Below are 21,701 nucleotides of genomic sequence, written 5' to 3'. Positions count from 1 at the left end.
AGATCATGAGGTCAGGAGATGGAGACCATCCTGGCTAACACGGTGAAACCCCGTCTCTACCAAAAATACAAAAAATTAGCCGGATGTGGTGGTGGGCGCCTGTAGTCCCAGCTACTTGGGAGGCTGAGGCAAGGGAATAGCGTGAACCCAGGAGGCGGAGCTTGCAGTGAGCCGAGATCGCCCCACTGCACTCCAGGCTGGGCAACGGAGCGAGACTCCATCTCAAAAAACAAAACAAAACGAAACAAAACAAAAAACAAACAAACAAACAACTATAATGAGATACCACTTTATCCCAGCCAGAATGGTCATTATTTAAAAAACTGAAAAAAAAAATAGATGTGTGAATGTGGTGAACAGGGAACTTATTTCAAGTTCAGGAGTATATGTACATACTGCTGGTGGGAATGCAAATTACTACAACTACTATGGAAAAGCAGTATGCGGATTTCTCAAAGAAGTGAAAGTAGATCTATCATTTGATCTAGCAAACCCACTGTTGATTATCTATCCCCCCAAAAAGAAATTATTATATCCAAAAGAATGCTGCACACATATGTTTACTCCAGCACAATTCATTATTCCAAAGATATGGAACCAACCTAAATGTATTTCAATCAGTGAGTGGATAATATATACACCACGGAATTCTCCTCAGCCATAAAAAAAAAAAAGAATTAATGTCTTTTGCAGCAACTTGAATGGAGGAGGCCATTATTCTAAGTGAAGTAACTCAGGAATGGAAAAACATACTATATGTTCTCACTTTTAAGTGGTATGCAAAGACATACAGAGTGGTATCATGGAAACTGGAGATTCAGAAATGGGGAGGTTGAGAGGGGGAGTGAGGGATTAAAAGCCACATATTAGGTAGAATGAACACTACTCAAGTGACGGGTGGAGTAAATCTCAGACATCACCACTATACGATTCATCCATGTAAGTGTCCGCTCATACCCAAAAGCAATTGAATTGACTATATAGAGAGAGAGAGAGACAGAGAGAGAGAGAGAGAGACTGGTAGCCTGGAAAACTAGAAAGTCTTAGAGGTTTACAAACAGCAGTGTGTGTTGTGTATGACTCCTCTAAATCTTTTATCTCTGTGCCTTCTGTTAAGTTATGTAACTTATTATAACCTCAGTTATGTATCTGTAAAATAAGTATGATAAGCACGATTGTAAATAGCATTATATAAGATATGAAATGAAAAATTAATAAGTTTGTATTATTTTGATATAATTAAAACTAGTTATTGACAAAACTAGATGTTTTCCTAAACAAATATAACAGCACACAAGAGAAAATTATATTCTCATCGATTAAAACTTGCATAAGTAAAATAATTGCACTTGATAGATTCTCATGGGCTTTATTTTCTTAGGTGTCTCTCCTTCTAATGCTATATTTCTGATATTTTAGAGCAATGTGTTTTTCAATATTATCTTAATATTTTCATTAGATTGCCTATGATTATTTTCAAAATTGCATTTCATGGTTAATACATTAAAAATTGTGAACATTTTCAATAGAATCTTTCTAAAGGCCATTATATATATGTATTATGTATATTATATATGTAAAATTATGTATATAATATACATCATATATTACATATAATTTTCCTTATGCTATTTTTAATCAATGAGAATATAATTTTGCCTTGTGTGTTGATGTACTTGTTTTTAGAAAAACAACTAGTTTTGTCAATAACTTTTAAGTAGAAGTAGTTAAAAATAAAAGTTGGAAATTGAATGTATATGTATATATACATTTTTTTAAATCTCCAATTTTTATTTTAAGTTCAGGGGTACATGTACAGGACATGCAAGTCTGTTACATAGGTAAACATGTGCCATGGTGGTTTGCTGCTCGGATCATCCCATCATCCAGGTTTTAAGACCAGCATCCATTAGCTTTTCTTCCTGATCCTCTTCCTCTTCTCATCCTCCACCCTCTGACAGGCCCCAGTGTGTGTTTTTTCCCCACATGTGTCCATGTGTTCTCACCATTTAGCTCCCACTTATAAAAGAACATTCAGTGTTTGGTTTTCTGTTCCTGCTTTAGTTTGATGAGGATAGCAGCTTCCAGCTCCATCCATATCCCTGCAATTACATGATCTCATTCTTTTGTATGGCTGCATAGTATTCCATGTTGTATATGTACCATATTTTCTTTATCCAGTTGTTACTGATGGGCATCTGGGTTGATTCCATGCCATTACTATTGTGACTTTATATTCTTGTTAGTCTCAAAACAAAAATAAATATCTTTAGTATCTGAGTTTTTAAATAAATTTAAAATAATATTCACAATATTGTTGGATATGTTACCTGCAATAAAAGTAACTTCCAAAATTATTATAATATTAATAGATTATTTTCATTTTCCATATTTTATACTTAAAAAATAAAAAAAATTGAAACACTAGAAAATACCAAAGAAGATCAGGGAACTCATGTGTCATTCATCCAGTTTTCCCCAGTGGTCATAAACTTATCAAAACCAGGACACTGACATGGGTACAGTCTCTGTGTGTGTGTGTGTGTGTGTGTGTGTGTGTGTGCCATTTTGTCATGCATGTATTTATGTCACATTTAAAAAACTCAGCTGCTCTATTAAGTATGTAATTGTACCTGATAATGTTCTTAATTTGCATTTTTCTAATAGGTAGTGATGATGTAAATATTTTAATGTATTTTTTATTTTGTTTTGTTTTTGCCATGTCGATATCCTTTTCAGCGAAATGCCTCTTAATGTTTTGGCTATTCTTTAATTGTATTTTTTAAATGTTGACTTTTGAGTTATTTATATTGTCTCAATATCAGTCCATTGTCACATTTCAGGTCTGTAGCTTATCTTTTTGGGATATAAATGTACATAATTTTGTTCTATGCATACATTGTGTAGTGGTGAACTCAGAACTTTTAGGGTATCCATCACCCAAATATTGTATATTGTATCCATTAAATATTCTCTCATTATCTACCCGTCTCTCACCTCCTCACCCATTCAAATCTCTATTGTCTATCATTCCACACTCTACACCCCCGTGTGCACAGTATTTATATCCCATTTATAAGTAACTACATACAGTGTTTATCTTTCTGTGTCTGACTTGTCTCATTTAAGATAAAGACCTCCAGTTCATCTGTGTTGTTGCCAATGATGGGATTTTATTCTGTTTTAATATAACTGTTGGCTACTTGTATGTGATTTTTTGAGAAAGTATGTTTACCTGTTCAAATATCTTGCCCATTTGCCAGCAAAAGCTTTTTAGTTTGTTGTAGTGTTTTTGTTTGTTTGGTTGGTTGTTTTTCGTTTTTTTGTTTGTTTTTGGTTTTTTTGTTTGTTTTTGTTTGTTTTTTGCTTTTGTTGTGTGTGCTTTTTAGGTCCTGTCTAAAAAAATCCCTGCTCAGATCTATGTCATGTAGTGTTTCGCTTAGGCTTTTCATCTAATAATTTCACGGTTTGGGGTTTTAAGTTTAAATCTTTAATACATTTTGATCTTTTTATATAAGTTCAGAGATAGGAATTTACTTTCTCTTTTTTGTGTGTGAATATTCAGTTTTCCCAGCACCATATATTGAAGAGACTGTCCTTTCTCCATTGTGAGTTCTTGGCACCTTTGTTAAAAATAAAAAATAAAAAATAAAAAAATGCTGACTGTAAATGCACGCTTCTATTTCTGGGCTCTCTATGTTGTTTCATTGGTCTATGTGTCTGTTTTAATGCGAATACCGTGCTGTATCAGTTACTATTGCTTTATAGTATATTTTCCTCTTTTTGCTCAAGATTGCTTTAGATATTTGGGGTGTTTTCTTGTTGCATATACATTTTGGACTGGGTTTTTTCTATTTCTGTAAAGACTGATATTAGAATTTTGACAGAAATTGCATTGAATCTGTAAGTCTCTTTAAGTAATATGAACATTTTAACAATATTATTCCAATTCAGGAACATTAGATATCTTTGCATTTACTGTGTCTACTTCAATTTCTTTCATCCATGTTGTATAGTTTTCATTGTGGAGATCTTTAATCTCCTTAGAAAAACTTACTAATAGTTTTTTTATTTTTTGTAGCTATTATACATGGAATTGTTTTCTCGAATTCTTTATCAGATAGGTTACTATTGGCATATAGAAATGCTACTGATTATTTTATGTAGAACATGCTGCTTTTAATTTCCATGTATTTGTACAGTTTCCAATGTTTCTCTTATAATTCTAGTTTTATCCCACTATAGTTAGGAAAACTATTCGATACAATTTCAATTTTTAAAAACTTTATGAAGACTTGTTTTGTGTCACAGAATGTGACTTATCCTGGAGAATGCTCCATATGCAGTTGAAAAACATGTGAATTCTCAAGTTGTTGGACCAGATCTCCTATAAATGTCCATTAAGTCTCTTTTAATCTTGAGTAGAGTTAAAATGTGGTATTTCTCCGTTGATTTTATACCTGCATGTTTCCTCCTTTACTGAAAGTGAGGTGTTGAAATCCCCTATTATTGTATATGTGTCTATCTTTTCCTTTAGATCTATTAATGTTTGCTTTATATATTTAGGTGCTACAATTATTGAGTGTGAAGATATTTGTGATCGTTAAATCCTTTTCCTGTATTGACCACTTTGTCATTATATAATGCCCTTGTTTGTCTTTTTTTTTTTTTTACACTTTTTTCATTGGAGAATATTTTTATCTAAGTATAGCTACTCCTAATTGATTTTGGTTTTTATTTGTATTAAATATATACTTTTCATATATAGTTCTTTCTATGTGTATACTTTCAGTCTATGTGTATACTTAAAGAAAAAGGGAGTCTTTGGAGACATCAAATAGTTAGGTCTTGTTTTAGGGTTTCTGGTTTTATTAACTTTATTCATTTCCAATTTTTATTTTAGGTTTGGGGGGTACAAGTGCTGGTTTGATACATAGGTAAATTGCATGTCATAGGGGTTTAATGTACAGATTAATTTGTCACCCAGATAATGAGCATTGTACCCAATAGGTCCCCACCCTATACCCACCTTACACTCTCAAGTAGGCCCAGTGTCTATTGTTCCCTTCTTCGTGTCTATGTGTACTCGATGTTTACCTTCCACTTATCAGTGAGAACATGTGGTATTCGAGTTACTATTTGTGCTTTACTTTGCTTAGAATAATGGCCTCCAAGTCCATTCATATTGCTACACAGAACATAATTTTAGTATTCTTTATGGCTGTGTAGTATTCCATGGTGTACATATAACAGATTTTCATTATGCATTCCATCATCAATGGACATCTAGGTTGATACTATGTCTTCACTATTGTGAACAGTACTATGATAAGCATATGTGTGCATGTGTTTTTATGGTGGAATGATTTTTATTCCTTTGGGTATACACCCAATAATGGAGTTACCGGGTCGAATGGTAGTTCCATGTTCTCTATGAAATTTCCAAGCTGCTTTCCACAGTGGCTGAACTAATTTACATTCTCATCAGCAGTGCACAATTGTTCCCTTATCTCCACAGCCTCATGAGCATCTGTCACTTTTTCTTTTTAGTAATACCTATTCTAACTGGTGTGGAATGGTATCTCATTGTGGTTATGATTTGTTTTTTTTTAATGATTACCAATGATGAATATTTCTTCATATGCTTGTTGGCTGTATGTATGTTTTCTCTTGAAATGTGCTTGTTCATGTCCTTTGGCCATTTTTAAATAGGATTCTTTTTTTCTTGTAAATTTTAGATATTAGGCCTTTGCTGGATTCATACTTTGTGAATGTTTTCTCCCATTCTGTAGGTTGTCTGTTTACTCTGTTGATTGCTTCTTTTGCTGTGCAGAAGCTTTTCTGTTTAATTAGGTTCCACTTGTCAATTTTTGGTTTTGTTACAATTGCTTTTGGCATCTTCATCATAAAATCTTTGCTAGGGCCTATGTCCAGAGTGATATTTCTTAGGTTTTATTTTAGAGTTTTTATAGCTCTAGCTTTTACACTGTCTTTTATATATCTTGATTTGATTTTTGTATATTGTAAAAGAAGGAGTTCATCTTCAATCTTTTGCATGTGACTAGCCAGTTATCTCAGCACTGTTTATTGAATAGAAATTATTTTCCCAGTTGTTTGTTATTGTTGATGCTGTTGAAGATAAGATGGTTGTAGATGTGCAGCTTTATTTCTGGGTTCTAACCTGTTCCATTTGGTCTGTGTTTCTGTTTTTCTCCCAGGACCATGCTGTTTTGGTTACTTCCTTAAAGTATAGTTAGAAGTTGGATAATGTGATGACTGCAGTTTTGTTCTTTTAGCTCAGAATTCCTTTGGCTATTCAAGCTCTTTCTTTGGTCTCATATGAATTTTAGAATAGTTTTGTCTAATTATGTGAAAAACTTTGTTGGTTGTTTGATAGGAATGGCATTGAATCTGTAAATTGTTTTGGGGTGCACTGACATTTTAACATTTTTTTTTCTTTTTGAGAAGGAGTCTTGTTCTGTCACCCAGGCTGGAGTGCAGTGGCACCATCTCGGCTCACTGCAACCTCAGCCTCCTGTGTTCAAGTGATTATCCTGCCTCAGCCTTTCCAGTAGCTGGGACTATAGGCGCACGCCACCACTCCTGCCTAATTTTTGTGTATATATATATAATTTTTTTTGTAGAGATAGGGTTTCACCATGTTGGCCAGGCTGGTCTCAAACTCCTGATAACAGATGATCTGCCTGCCTCAGCCTCCCAAAGTGCTCAGATTACAGGCATGAGCCACTGCGGCTGGCCCATTTTAACAATATTGATTCTTCCTTCCTGACCATGGGCATAAAATATTTTCCCCATTTGTTTCTGTCATTTGATTCCTTTCAGCAATGTTTTCTGATTCTCATTATAGAGATCTTTCATCTCTCTGATTATCTGTATTCCTAGGTATTTTATTTTTTGTGGCTAATGTGAATGAGGTTATGTTCTCGATTTGCCCCTCAGTTTGGTTGTTATTAGTGTATACAAGTGCTACTTTTTTTTTTTTTTACATTGATTTTGTATCCTGAATCTTTGCTGAAGTTGTTTGTTACATCTAAGAGCCTTTGAGCAGAGACTATGGGGTTTTCTAGGTATAAAATCATACCATCTATGAAGAGAGATTGACCTCTTCTCTTTCTATTTGAATGCCTTTTATTTCTTTCTCTTACGTGATTGCTCTAGTGAGGTCTTCTAGTACTATGTTGAATGGGAGTGGTGAGTGTGGGCATGCTTGTCTTGTTCTGGTTCTCAAGGGGAATGCTTCCAGCTTTTGCCTGTTGAGTATGTTTGCTGTGGGTTTGTCATAGATGACTCATTGTTTTGAAGTATGTTCCTTCAATGCCTAGTTTAAGGGTTCTTTACATAACAGGATATTGAATTTTATTGAAAGTCTTTTCTGCATCTGCTGAGATGCTCATGTGGGATTCTGTTAAACAACCTGCTACTGAATGAGATTCTGGTATGTTGTATCTTTGTTCTCATTGGTTTAAAAGAATTTATTGATTTCTGCCTTAATTTCATCATTTATCCAGAAGTCATTCAGGAGTAAGTTGCTAAATTTTCATGTAATTGTATGGTTTTTATAGATCTTCTTGGTGTGAACTTCTATTTTTATTGCACTGTGTTCCAAAAAGTGTGGTCTGTATGACTTTTTTTTTTTTAATTTGTTTAGAATTGCATTATGGTCGAGCATGTGTTTGATTTTAGAGTACATGCCATACACCCATGAGAAAAATATATATTCTGTTGTTCTTAGGGTGGAGTGTTTTGTAGATGCATGTTAGGTCCATTTGGTCAAATGCTGAGTTTAGGTCCCAAATATTTTTGTTAGTTTTCTGCTTTAATGTTCTGTCTACTGCATCAGTGGAGTGTTGAAGTCTCCTAATGTTATTGCGCAGTTATCTACATCTCTTTGTAGGTCTGCAAGAACTTGCTTTATGAATCTGGGTGTGCCAGTGTTAGGTGAAAATCTGTTTAGGATAGTTAAATCTTCTTGTCGACCTGAACCCTTTATCATCATGCAGTGCTCTTTGTCCATTTTGATTGTTGTTGGTTTATATTTTATTCCATCTGAAATTAGAATAGCAACCCCTGCGTTTTGTGTTTTCAGTTTGCTTGGTAGATTTTTCTCCATTTCTTGCTCTGAATCTGTGGGTGGCATCGCCTATGAAATGGGTCCCTTGAAGAAAGTATACAGTTGGGTCTTGCTTCTTCATGCAACCTGCCATGCTTTTATGTGGGGTGTTTTTCTCCTTTACATTCAAAGTTAACATTGATATGTGCAGATTTGATCCTGTCATTGTGTTGTCAGCTGGCTGTTAAGAAGATTTGATTGTGTAGTTTCCCTGTAGTGTCAATTGTCTGTGTACTTACGTGTGTTCTTGTGGTGCCCTGTATGGTCTTTTGTTTCCATGTTTAGCATTCCCTTAAGGGTCTCCTGTAAAGCAGATCTGGTGGAACAAATTATCTCTGCATTTGCTTGTCTGAAAAGGATTTTATTTCTTCTTTGCTTATAAAGTTTAGTTTGGATGGATATCTAATTCTTGGTTGAAATTTATTTTCTTTAAGAATGCTGAATATAGGCTCTCAATCTCTTCTGGCTTCTAGAGTTTTGCTGAGAAATCTACTCTTCACCTAATAGGGTGTTCTTTGTAGATAGCCTGCCCCTTGTTTCTATTTGCAATGTTTTTTCTTTCACATTGAGTTTGAAGAATCTGATGACTATGTGTCTTGGGATGGTTGTTCTTGTATAGCATTTTCCTGGGGTTCTCTGAATTTCCTAAATTTGAATGATAATCTCTCTAGTAAAGTTTGGAAATATTTTGTAAAAAATATCCTCAAATATGTTTTCCAAGTTGCTTGCTCTCTCTCTTTCACTCTATTTCAGGGATGACAATCATAGGTTTGTTCTCTTTACATAATCCCATATTTCTCAGAGGTTTTGTTCATTCTTTTTCATTTTTGCTTTGTGTTTGACTGATTTGAAAAACCAGTTTTTGAGCTCTGAAATTATTTATTTAGTTTTGTCTATTCTGTTGTTAACACTTCTGACTGTACTATGAAATTCTTTTAGTGAATTTTTCAGTTTTGTTATACCAGTTTGATTCTTTCTTTAAATGGCTATATCCTCTTTCACCTCCTCATTGTTTAATTGGATTCTTTAGATTCCTTGGATTGGGTTTCACCTTTCTCCTAAATCTCGATGATCTTTATTGCCATCCAGATTCTGAATTCTAAGTATGTAATTTCAGTCATTTCAGCTTGGTTAAGAACCATTGCCAGAGATACAGTACAGTCATTTATAAGTAGGAAGACACTCTGGCTTTCTGAGTTGCCAGAGTTCTTGTGCTAGTGCTTCCTAATCTGTGTGGGCTGATGTTTAAAGTTTTTGTCCTTTGGGTGAGGCTTTTTGTTTTTATATTCTTGGATGCTTTGAGGGTTTGATCATGTTTGTAAGTTGGGTTCAGTCAACTGACTCTGTATCTGGATGATTTTAGGGGGTTCATGCTTGGTTTTGTACTCCTGGACCGCATGCTGTAACCCTGGGGGGCTGAAATCAGGCCCATGGCTTTGTTCTTTGGTTAAGCGCCTGCTGTGCTTGAGAGGCCAAGATATTCCTGATATGTTAGCAACAACATTCCATTTGGGGGTGCTATCAAAAGTGCTCTGTCATGGTGATGGCAGCAGGGTCTGCACTCCTTCATGCAGACCAGCAGTGGCTGACTGGTGGTGCAGCGGGGTCTGCATGCATGTACATGTGGTGGTGGTAGCGGCATGTTGGCTTCCACGCATGCACGCATGGCAGCAGCAACAGGGAGACATGCTGGAGTCCACGTATCCAGGTGTGTTCCAGCAGTGGTAGCTCTATGGAGTCTGCACGTGTACATGTACCGGCAGGGATGAGGCTGCAACAGCAAGGTGCATGCACACATACCAGAAAAATAATGGGGGAGGCTATGGGTGAGTGTGCACCAACAAAGTGGTGGGAGAGGCTATTGGCACATGTGTGTTGGCAAGAGTCCATCTGCTAAATTTCTCCAATGGTTAGGTAGGGTCTGCTGGTGAAGGAGCTATGGTAGCAGCAACAGGGAGGCATTCAGGTTGGGCAGCTGAGGTTGTGCTGCAAATGAATGTAGCCAGGGAGGAACCCCAGAAGAATACGTCAGACAGTGGGGTGCTCAGATCAGAACAGCCTTGTCCCCCCAGGCAAGGCAGCCCTGTTTTGTCCAGGTCCAACAATCAACAAAAGCCAAAGCCACCTAGAGGAATGTGGGGAGCCTTGGGGTATGAGCGCTCCTGGCTTTAATCCACTGCAGCTCTTCCTGAACCAAATGCCCTGGGTTCTGCACAGGCTGGGGTCCTGTCCCTACCACTTCTCCAAGCAGCTCTCCCTGCCAGATCAAGTGTCTGTGGGGGTCATGGGATCTCCTGCAGCTAGAATTCTGGAAGTTTTTATAGTGAGAGTGGACTACTCCTCTAACATTTAACTCACCTCTTCCCCAGGAGCTACTGGAAGCCAGGGATGAGTCCTGGTGCTTAACAGCCCTGTGCAGGGTTCCCAGCTTCCTCCCCATTCAGCACAGGGTCTACATCCTCCCTCCACCCACCCTCAAATTCTTCCTTCCAAAGATCTGCTCAGAATGTGTTGGTCTTCTTTGTCTTGTTTTCCAGTGGGAGATAACCTTCCTGGCTGTGTCTAGTTGGCCATCTTTGCTCTCCTCCCTCCTATTTTTTTTCACTAATTAAGCCACATTATTTCTTTTAGTTGGACAGAATAATTCATTTACATTCAAGGTAATTATTTATGGGTAAGAAGTTGGTATTACCATATTCTTATTTGTTTTCTAGTTGTTTTGTATAAACTTCTTCTTCTTCTTTTTTTTTTTTTTTCATTTCTTGCTATCTTCCTTTGTGGTTAAGTGATTTTTTCTCTATCAAGTATGTTTTGATTTCTTGCTTTCCACTTTTAGTGGGTCTGTTAAAAATGTTGCTTCATGGTTATCATGAGGCTTACAAAGAACATCTTATAGTTGTAGCAGGTTATTTTGTACTGATACCAAATTAATTGTGGTGACAAAAAAAAGGAAAAAGAAAAACTCTGTTTTTTATACATTTGGTTCCCATCACAACCTATAGGCACTTTTTTTCTCCACATATTTGTTAATGGTTTAATCGGCAATCTCAGGTTTTTGATGTATTCCATAAAAATCATTAATGTGCAGTTGGTCTAAATTTTACTCTGCTCTATATGTGGAAGCAATGCTGTTTCCAGCTTTCCATATCTCACCTGAAACCAGAAACCTGAGAAGAATGCCTTTTTATTTATCTCAGTAAATACTTTTGGCAGTAATGAACCACAAAATCGAGACAAATTTTAAAGTAGCAAAAAAGTGTCAAGTCTCTAGGAACCATACAGATAGTTGGTTTCACAGCTTCACGGAATTTTTTTTTTTTTTTCAGGATTCATACAAGCTAATTTAATTTCAAAACACATCTAGTTATAGACCCAAGAAGTGCTTTGAGCTCCAAGTATGGTAAACACAAAGAGATCCATTCATAGACACATGATAAGCACACTGCCATAAGACAGAGGCAAAGAAAAAATCTCGAAAGAAACAAAAGAGAAGCAACTCATTTTGTCCAAGGAATTCTCAATAAGAATAATAGAATATTTTTATCAGAAAAAAACAGAGGCCACATGGTGATGGATTGAAATATTCGAAGTGCTGAAAGAAAGAAACTGTCAAGCAAGAACTCTATACCTAGTCTAGCAGCAAATTAAGAGCATTGAGCAACATGCAAATGGCTGTGTATTTTAGAAAGATATGTTCAGATAGTATGTAAGATAGATATCAAAATATTAAAAGTAATTTTACCAAGGTACTGGAATAACAGTGACTGTTCTTTCTACATTTCTAAACGTTTTCAATAGTATCCATTTGGCTTGAAAAAAATATAAAAATTAGTGTTACGTAATACATCATAAAATATTAAGCTTGAAATATGTAACTTTCCAAGTATTTTAGATGAAGTTTCAATGTTTTATTTAAAGGTAGAAAAATATATAAAATTTAATATTCCTACTCAGTAGCTAACTAAATTCCTTTCATGATTTAAAAGAAAACTACACAGGCAATTTTCTAGTATGTCATAACATCAGAATGATGACAGTCACCTGTGAGTTTAAAGGAACTTTGTAGGACTGGTCTTTCTGCCAAATACGACTGTAATTTTCTGCTAAAATTGATACATTTGGATCATTATTTTTCATTTGATAAATTATATGCTCAAATCTTGCTGAAGATTCTAATGGTTCAATTCCATAACTGACATTTTCAAACTGGAGAAATCCCCTGAAAATTTAGAAAGCATAAGAAAATAGTTATAAAAATCCCACAAATGATCCCATCAAAATGATGATCTGAAATGGCCTAAGAAGTAAAATAACTATACTAAAGAACACATTTTAAGCCCATTTTCTTTTTCCATTTTTTTGGAGGGGGCAGTTTATCATTAGTAAGAGCCACCATATTTGGCTTCCTTTTGCTTACATTTTAAAGATCTAAATGCAATGAAGAATATTTTTGTAAGGCAATCATATTAATTAAGGCCAAATTTGCCACAAACAAATATATTTGTTGAGAATCCCAGGAGTAATGTTCGTGTTCTTACAAAGGTTTGATAAGGAACAGCATGTATGTAGACTATATATCTAAATAGGTTATTATCTATAAAAAACACATTCAGAGAATGCCAAGTTTCTGAGTTGATGTGAACAAATTCTGGAAATCAGGCAATTGAAACCAAAGGAAAGTTAGAGAGAACATTTTTTCTCTGCTCTGGATCCTTCTTTTCCTGATGAACGTATCATAAGTGAGTCTCCCAGAATCAGTCACAAAAATCACTTTTCCCTATCCTTTATTCCTGGGGGATCTTCTTAATTAATTGTTTTATATCTGGTACTAAGATGAGAACATACTATATTTTCCTATTATATTTATATAACTAATTAATGCCATTTTCCATAACTATTTGAGAAAACAGATGCAGAATACAACAATCACACTTAAGGAGATATTTTAAAGTTTTCTTTCATGAAACTATTCCATTTTCCATGATATCCCTTGACTGATTTCATGGGAGTAGGCCCTTAGGTCTAAGTATTAACATTAATATAAATAGAAAAAAGCTGTTATAAAGAAAACTTTCCATTTTGATTTCCCTTAAACTTTCATGATTTGTGTCTGCTAGTCACTTAAACTTTGTTTTAAAGTATATCTTAAATTCTCCATCTATAGATTTCTTATAAGGTGCTATTACCTGAGACCAGAACATATACTGAGTGTCACAAATGAATTTGGAAATTCGGCAGCATGTCCTTGGTAATGGCAATGCATCTGAAAAACAGTATAGAAAGGCAAGTATATAAATTTGTTGTGAATAAAAAATGTATTGTCAAACATGTCAGAAGATTCAAAATATTAAAAGATTTAATAAGATCATGAATCATGTAGAATTTTTTTTTTTTTTTTTTTTTTTTTTTTTTTTTTTTTTTTTTTTTTTTTTTTTTTTAGACGGAGTCTCGCTCTGTCGCCCAGGCTGGAGTGCAGTGCCGGATCTCAGCTCACTGCAAGCTCCGCCTCCTGGTTTATGCCATTCTCCTGCCTCAGCCTCCCAAGTAGCTGGGACTACAGGCGCCCGCCAACTCGCCCGGCTAGTTTTTTGTATATTTTAGTAGAGACGGGGTTTCGCCGTGTTAGCCAGGATGGTCTCGATCTCCTGACCTCGCGATCCACCCGTCTCGGCCTCCCAAAGTGCTGGGATTACAGGCTTGAGCCACCGCGCCCGGCCCATGTAGAATTATTAATGCATATTTTCAGAAAAAAAAGATTTGTGACAACTCTCTCTACTTTGCACCACCTAGGCCTCTGTGAATATTCTCTTGTACCTGGGTTTCATCTCTATCACATGCCATTTCTATGTACAAAAGTCAGTAACACGTCAGTAAGGATAAAACATTTGTATTAAACTGTCAACATGAAACACAATCTAATGGTAATAATATATCCACTTTAACAAAAAACATAAGGTATCTTACTTTACCATAAAATATGGAGACTCAGAATGCAAAGATCCAGCTTCATTATATGTATAAACCAAAAAGTTCTGAGGTAAGAATGATCTAAAAAAAAGCAAGAAATAATAAAAAAGTTTGTCATAATTTTAATATAAATGTTAAAAACAAATATTACATTTTATATAACATGATTTAATTAGGTTTATATAATTGCATGATTTAATTAGCTTTATATAATTGCATGATTTAATTAGAGTGACTCTAGTGAGGTATGAGATATAACACTTGAAATTCACAGAAGTGGTGAATCAAGGAGTTTAGACTTTCTCAGAACTGGGACAGAGTCTGGGACTCCTCTGCATCAGATATATGTGCATATGGCTGTGTATGATGACGTTCAACAACTGTACTGAGTGTTCACTATCTGACAGACCCTCAGGTAGGTGCTGGGATTCAGCAATAAACAAGAGACAAAAAGCCTTAGTCTTTGTGACAGCCAGGGGCACATAGTATTAGTAATTAGATGATAATAGATAAGGCCCGGGGAGGGTGGTTACAAAATGTAGATAAGATGGCATGGAAAATCTCTCTGAATAGATGATTAAATACCTGAGGAATAAACCACATGGATTTTCACAGAAGTGTTATTCTAGACAGAATTAATAGAAAACGCAATGACCCTCAAGCAGAAATATGCTTCGTACAAACAAGGAACAACTAGGGGGCAATATGACTGGAGTGTGGAGTGATGAAGAGAGACTATAGTAAGAGATGGTGTAACAGAGGTGAGAAGCATTGGAGGGTTTCAGCAGATAAAGACAGCATCAGACCAATGTTTTAATAAAATCAGTGCTATGTTGAGAAGACTCTGCAGTACAAATAAGCAGAAGAAGCAGGGAAACCATTTAGATGTAAGACATGATGGTGCTTTGAACTAAGATAGCATCAATGGGGGAGGTCTAATTCTGGATATATTTTGTAGGGCTTAGATATAGATATAGATATATTTTGAATATATGGGTTTATAATCCACTGGAAATAGGGGGAAATGACAGAAAGATGTCAAGTATGATTCCAACTTTTTAAATGTTTTTTTTCCCTGAAAAATTGGTATATTTGCCAATTCCTGACATGACTGTGGGAAAGACAAATTTGAGAAGAAAGTCAGAATTCCATTTAGACATGTTACCTATGAGGATTCTAGTAAATACTTGGTTATCAACTGAGTACTCAGGTAAGTGAATATGGTGTTTATTGAAGAGGAATAAGGTAGAGATGTTAATTTGGAAGCAACCAACATGTAGATGGCATTTAAAGTCACAAGAATTAGACAACCAGGTGACTGAATATAGCTAGAGAAAAATAAAAAAACAGAATGCAGAAACAGTACCACGGAGTACTTTAAGATTTGAGAGATGAGAAAGAATTAAAAAAAAAAAAGATAGAGAAAGGAGGGACAGAGAGAAAGAGAGAGCACTGAAGTACCCACAATGGGTAAAATCAGGACCAGGAGTCTGTGGTATTCTGGAAGTCAAATGGAGACAGTATTTTATGGAGGAGACACCAGTCAACTATGATCAATGCTGCCAACTGGTTAAGAAAAATTAAAACTAAAACACAAACAGGGCATTCAAAAACATGAGGACCACTGATGATTCTATCGGAAAACACTTTTGTGCAGTTGTACAGGAAGAAAAGTAAATGTGAATTAAGTAGGGTAGTCATGAATTAAGTTAGAATAATTTGGTCTAGCCTTGTTCAATTACAAGGAAGCAGGCAGACAAGGGACAGTTGCTATAAATATATATGTTTGAAGATGCAGACAGAGAAGAGGCTACTTAACTTATCTTTATAAAATTTTCAGAAAATATAAATCAAGATACAAACAGTAGATTGTTGCCTAGAGTTGTGACTGAGAACAAAGACTAACTGAAAAAACATGAGGGCTCTTATGTGGGGAAAGAACGTTCTAAAACTGATTTATATTTGATGGTGACAACAGTGCATAAAGTCATAAAATTATTGAATTTTATACTTTAGAGAATTTTACATGTAAAGTAGCTTGTATAAACTTGTTAAAAATAGACACACATGTAATTAGCACATCATAAAAACTGTGTTACTAGTTGAATTTCCCACCAATAATTACTTGACGTGTAACTATATTTGACTTCACACCAGATAGACTTAATATATAACTTGCAGTTCTTGGGTTCAATGGCTTACATGCAATCAGAGATTTTACAAGTATGTAATTTATTTCATAATTTGAGAATACCAAGCAAAAATTAAAATGAAAGAGCTCTACAGATCTGATATTCAAGACCTAATGAATCCTAAATTGGGAAGTCAACTGATAAAACAAGTCTACTTTATACAGCATTCCTGAATTTAAATACTGCACAAAAACTTTAAGGCTGTAAAATCTAAACTTACAGGTTTTCCCTTTTCCTCAATGAAAAAAAAATCACATCTTACTGTTTTCTGAGATGTAGAGTATAAGGTTGTCCATCAATTGTAATGATGTAAATCATCTAAAATAAAACACATCAGTAAAGATTATGAAGGAAATCAGAAATATATAAAATAAAACAATATTCGCCCAAGTTAATAAAAATGAGTCACTCTATCTACTAAAAATGAACATCGTCTTTAGAATTTATTATTCTAAATAGTAGGAATTTAGCATCTTAATAAATTCAGGAACAATGTGACCAATTTAATGTGCAGGGGTGACTTTTTAAAATAAAAGTGAAGGGAAATTGTGGTATATATACATGATGGAATACTACTCAGCCATAAAAAGAAAGGAATTAATGGTATTTGCAGTGACCTGGCTGAGTTTCGGAATGGAAAACCAAACTTCGTATGTTCTCACTCATAAGTGGGAGCTAAGCTATGGATGCAAAGGCGTAAGAATGACACAATGGAATTTGGGGACTCAGGGGAAAAGGGTAGGAAGGAAGTGAAGGACAAAAAGCTATTAATTGGGTTCAGTGTATACTGCTTGGGTGATGGGTGCATCAAAATCTCACAAATCACCACTAAAGAACTTACTCATGTAACCAAATACCACCTGCTCCCCAAAAACCTATGGAAATAAAAATAAAATGAAATAAAATAAAAATGAAGAGTACATTTTAGTATATATATATATATATAACTCTAGCATTATTAACACTATATTAATTGCTTCTATTTAGAAAAAAGCATGCATTTTTAGTCAAGATAAATTAGACATGACTGTAGGCTTACCTGTCACACAAAATATAATGAACCACTAATAAATTTTTTATACATACGTATATGCAGTCATACCTATTCAGAGACATTTAGCATTTCTCTCTCAACATGTAAAACTGCGGAAAAAGAGCTAAGAGACTGAAAGCAGACAAGACGCCAGTGAGGAAGGCCACACCTCCAGGGATAAGAGTTCTAAACCATCACAAATTGGGTACTAACAATGCTCATGATCCTATTGTCATGGCATCCAGAAACAGCAGGTGATGCCATGAAATTCTACAGGGACCGTAACTGGCCTATGTCTACAGATGCAGGCAGAGGTCTATCCTACTAACCCACCATTTCTCTCCCACGGCAAACCAATGTCAAGAGAGATCTCTGATTTTAAGCTGGAACAGTCTGTGAACTGGGTAGAGAGAAACAGGGCAATACTGCCTATGACTGGAAATGGCAGAAAGAAAACAGAGCACACAGGCTCAGAAGACTATCTGCTCATCACCCAGACTGGAGGCAAATCTCATCCCATTATTCCCCTAAAACTAACGTAAGCTACTACGGTAAATTCAATGCATTCTCCCAGATTGAATGCAAAACAGAGGTAACAAAAGGTCTGACACAATCTCCACTCCATGGCAAGTCACAATAAAAATCTAACTTCCGAGGTATCTACACCAAGAAGGGACAATAACGAATTCAACAAACAAAAGGAGTGATTTCTCAAATTACTCCTGAGAAAACCATGAAGTGTGTTGTATTAGGCTGTTCTCGTGTTCCTATAAAGAGCTACCTGAGACTGGGTAATTTATTTACAAAAGAGGTTTAGTTGGCCCATCGTTCTGCAGGCTCTGCAAGCATGAGACCAGCATCTGCTTGGCTTCTGGCTAGGCCTAGGGAGTTTTTTTAAACTCATGGCAGAAGGTGAAGCAGGAACTTACACATGGCGAAAGCAAAAGCAAGAAGGAGAGTGGGGGTCGGGGGGAAGTGCCACACACTTTTACATGACCAGATCTCAGAAGAACTCACTCACCATTGCAAGGACAGCACCAAGCCATGAGGGATCCACCCCTATGACCCAAACACCTCCCACTGCACCTCACCTCCAACACTGAGGACCACGTTTCACATGAGATTTGGAGAGAACACATATACAAACCGCATCATGTGTGAATAAAACAGGACCTTAATATAAGTATATTTAATATCTGGCCGGGCGCGGTGGCTCAAGCCTGTAATCCCAGCACTTTGGGAGGCCGAGACGGGCGGATCACGAGGTCAGGAGATCGAGACCATCCTGGCTAACACTGTGAAACCCTGTCTCTACTTAAAAATACAAAAAACTAGCCGGGCGACGAGGCGGGCGCCTGTAGTCCCAGCTACTCGGGAGGCTGAGGCAGGAGAATGGCATAAACCCGGGAGGCGGAGCTTGCAGTGAGCTGAGATCCGGCCACTGCACTCCAGCCTGGGTGGCAGAGCAAGACTCCGTCTCAAAAAAAAAAAAAAAAAAAAAGTGTATTTAATATCTTTAGAAAAATAAAAATAGGTATCACAAGGAGTAGGGATTGAATGTAATAAGAAACTAATTCTATAATTTTCTAATGCTTAATGAGGGCTTATCAAATGCCTAGCATTGTCCAAAGCATTTTGTATGTTTTTTGTAATATTTTTATCCTCAGAAAAGTTATTTTTCATTTCAAGAAAAAGAGATTGAGTAACTCTCCAAACATGACACACTGAATGAGTGTAGGAGTCCGGGAGAGAAGCAATGTGCTTTACCACTGTGTGACAATGTTAGCACGTGGTGAAGAGCAGAGAGTTCTTAGTGAAGAAAAGACAGAAAATTGTAAAAAATGAATCAATTATAGATCATATAAATGATCATGTAACTGCTGATTCTTAAGTAAATCATTATCCTGAATAAGAGTCTGGCTATATCTGAAGGATTAATTAGTGAGGTTGAACATCAAAGCTAAGAAAGTTTCTGTGAATTAAACACAAAAGTATTTTAAAAGTGGAAGATCTGAAAGAATAAATAAGAAACAGAGAAGCTATTTCCAGGACTTCCAATATCAACTAGTAAGAATTTAAGAAGGCAAAAATAAAGATAACAACGTGAAAGAAATATTAATAGTTAAAAACTACTACTTCAAAATTGAACACATAAGTATTATCATTTAATGTGCTCATCAAGGGTCATATAAAGATTTTAAAACACAGACCTCAGAGATGCTGCAGGCTTATTTCCAAACCATTGCAATAAAGCAAATATTTCAATGAAGCAAGTGATATATATTTTTTGGTTTATCAGTGCATATAAAAGTTACATTTACACTATATTATAGTTCATTGAATATGTAAAGCAAATTATGTCTAAAAATATTCAACCTTAGTTTAAAAAATGCTTTATTGCTAAAAAATGCAAACGCAGAGACAAAACGAGCACTTGCTGTTGTACAAGTGGCACAGGTAACTTGCTTGGCACAGGTGTGAATTGCAATTAAGTAAAGCACAATAAAATAACGTATGTCTGTGGTGAAGCACATAAAATACTCATCAAAATTTTGAGAAGAAAGAACCAAGATGGAGAAATTGCCTTATCTAATTTCAACATTTCCCTCTAAAGCTACCATAAAGAAAACAGAATGATATTGGCAAAACAAAATGGACATACAGACAAATGGAACAGAAAAAAGAGCCCAGAAATAGACCTTCAACTGATTTTTGAAAAAGATTCAAAGGCAATTCAATGGAGAAAGGGTCGTCATTTCATAAGAAATGGTCGTCATTTCAATTGATGGTGATAGAACAATTTGTCCATAGGCAAAAGATGAATCTCAATACAGACATCACACCTTGCACAACTGTGGAAAGAAATCATAGACTTAAAGGTAATACATAAAACCACAAAATATCTAAAATGAAACACAGGAGAAAAACCTCTGTATTCCTGATGTTGGTGATGAGTTTTTAGATATGAGAGCAAAAGCATAATCCATACAAGAGAAAAATAATAAGTTGGACTTCATTTAAGTGAAAAAAATTAGCTCAAAGAAAGACATTGTTAAAAGACTGAAAAAAGGCCGGGCGCGGTGGCTCAAGCCTGTAATCCCAGCACTTTGGGAGGCCGAGACGGGCGGATCACGAGGTCAGGAGATCGAGACCACCCTGGCTAACACGGTGAAACCCCGTCTCTACTAAAAATACAAAAAACTAGCCGGGCGAAGTGGCGGCGTCTGTAGTCCCAGCTACTCGGGAGGCTGAGGCAGGAGAATGGCGTGAACCCGGGAAGCGGAGCTTGCAGTGAGCTGAGATCTGGCCACTGCACTCCAGCCTGGGTGACAGAGCGAGACTCCGTCTCAAAAAAAAAAAAAAAAAAAAAAGACTGAAAAAAAAGCTGTAGACAGGGAAAAATATTTGCCAATCACACATCTTATAAAATACTTAACTAGAGTATATAAAAAGCTTTTGAAACTCAAAAATAAGAAACAACCCAATTTAAAAATGAACAAAATTTTCGAATCTTACCAAAGAAGATATACAGATGGAAAATAACAGGTATATTTTAAAAATCTTAGAACAGAAGAAGGATTTTGCAAGAGATTGAAGGTCAAGAAGGCACACAAGAGTGTGGCAGAAATGACCCTAAAGTTCTCATCTGGATTCAGGGCAGTTCCAGTAAAGGTGGAACTGTGACTTCCAGTCTATTACATGAGACATGGTCACCTGTAGAATCATAAGAGTAATGCAAATCAAAACCTCAAACACTATAGAATGGCTTCTATCAAAAGAACAAGAAACAGCAAATGTTGGTGTGTACGTGGGGTTGGTGGAAATTTAAAATGATGCAATCATTACAAAAAATAGTAGAGAAGTTCATCCAAAAAATCACATAAAAATAGAATCATATAAAATATAGAATTATTATATGATTTAAAAACCCCACTGTTGGGTATGCATCCAAAACAATTCAGAGCTGAATCTTGAAGAGGTTATCTGCACACCAATATTCTTTGTGTCATAGTTAACAATAGCCAAGAGGTGGAAGCAACCCAAATGCCCATCTAGGTGAATAGATGAATAAAATGTGGAATATGCAATAGAATATTATGCAGCATTAAAAAAGAAGGAAATGCTATTACATGCTAAAACAAGGTTGAATCTTGAGAACACTATGCTAACTGAAATAAGCCAGACATGAAATACATCATGTATGTCTGCACTCATATAAAATATCTAATGTAGTCAAAAGCATGGAAACAAAAAGTGGAAAGATGGTTGGAAAGGGCTGGGGAAGGCCATCAAAGAAATTAGTATTTATCGGGTATACAGATTCAGTTTTCCAATATAAAGCAATTCTAGAGACTTGTTGCATAACAGTGTGAATTTA

At 35.8% G+C, this 21,701-nt stretch overlaps 1 protein-coding gene across 3 annotated transcripts in view; it reads right to left on the bottom strand.

Annotated features, from left to right (window-relative positions):
* Positions 1-21,701, bottom strand: part of LOC117095185 (disintegrin and metalloproteinase domain-containing protein 18) — a 166,940-nt gene that overhangs the window by 121,935 nt on the left and 23,304 nt on the right. For all 3 annotated transcript variants that reach the window (XM_033231933.1, XM_033231922.1, XM_033231944.1), the window contains exons 3-6: positions 16,553-16,608; positions 14,101-14,179; positions 13,318-13,394; positions 12,173-12,350 (exon numbers count right to left, since the gene is read on the bottom strand). In XM_033231933.1, the coding sequence (XP_033087824.1) occupies positions 12,173-12,350; positions 13,318-13,394; positions 14,101-14,179; positions 16,553-16,608 (390 nt within the window). The remainder of the gene's footprint in view (positions 1-12,172; positions 12,351-13,317; positions 13,395-14,100; positions 14,180-16,552; positions 16,609-21,701) is intronic.

This window comes from Trachypithecus francoisi, unplaced genomic scaffold, assembly GCF_009764315.1.
Source record: "Trachypithecus francoisi isolate TF-2019V2 unplaced genomic scaffold, Tfra_2.0 Contig01440, whole genome shotgun sequence".
Taxonomy (NCBI): Eukaryota; Metazoa; Chordata; class Mammalia; order Primates; family Cercopithecidae; genus Trachypithecus; species Trachypithecus francoisi.
Note: the sequence above shows the minus strand (reverse complement) of the source record. Positions and strands in the feature narration are given on the sequence as shown.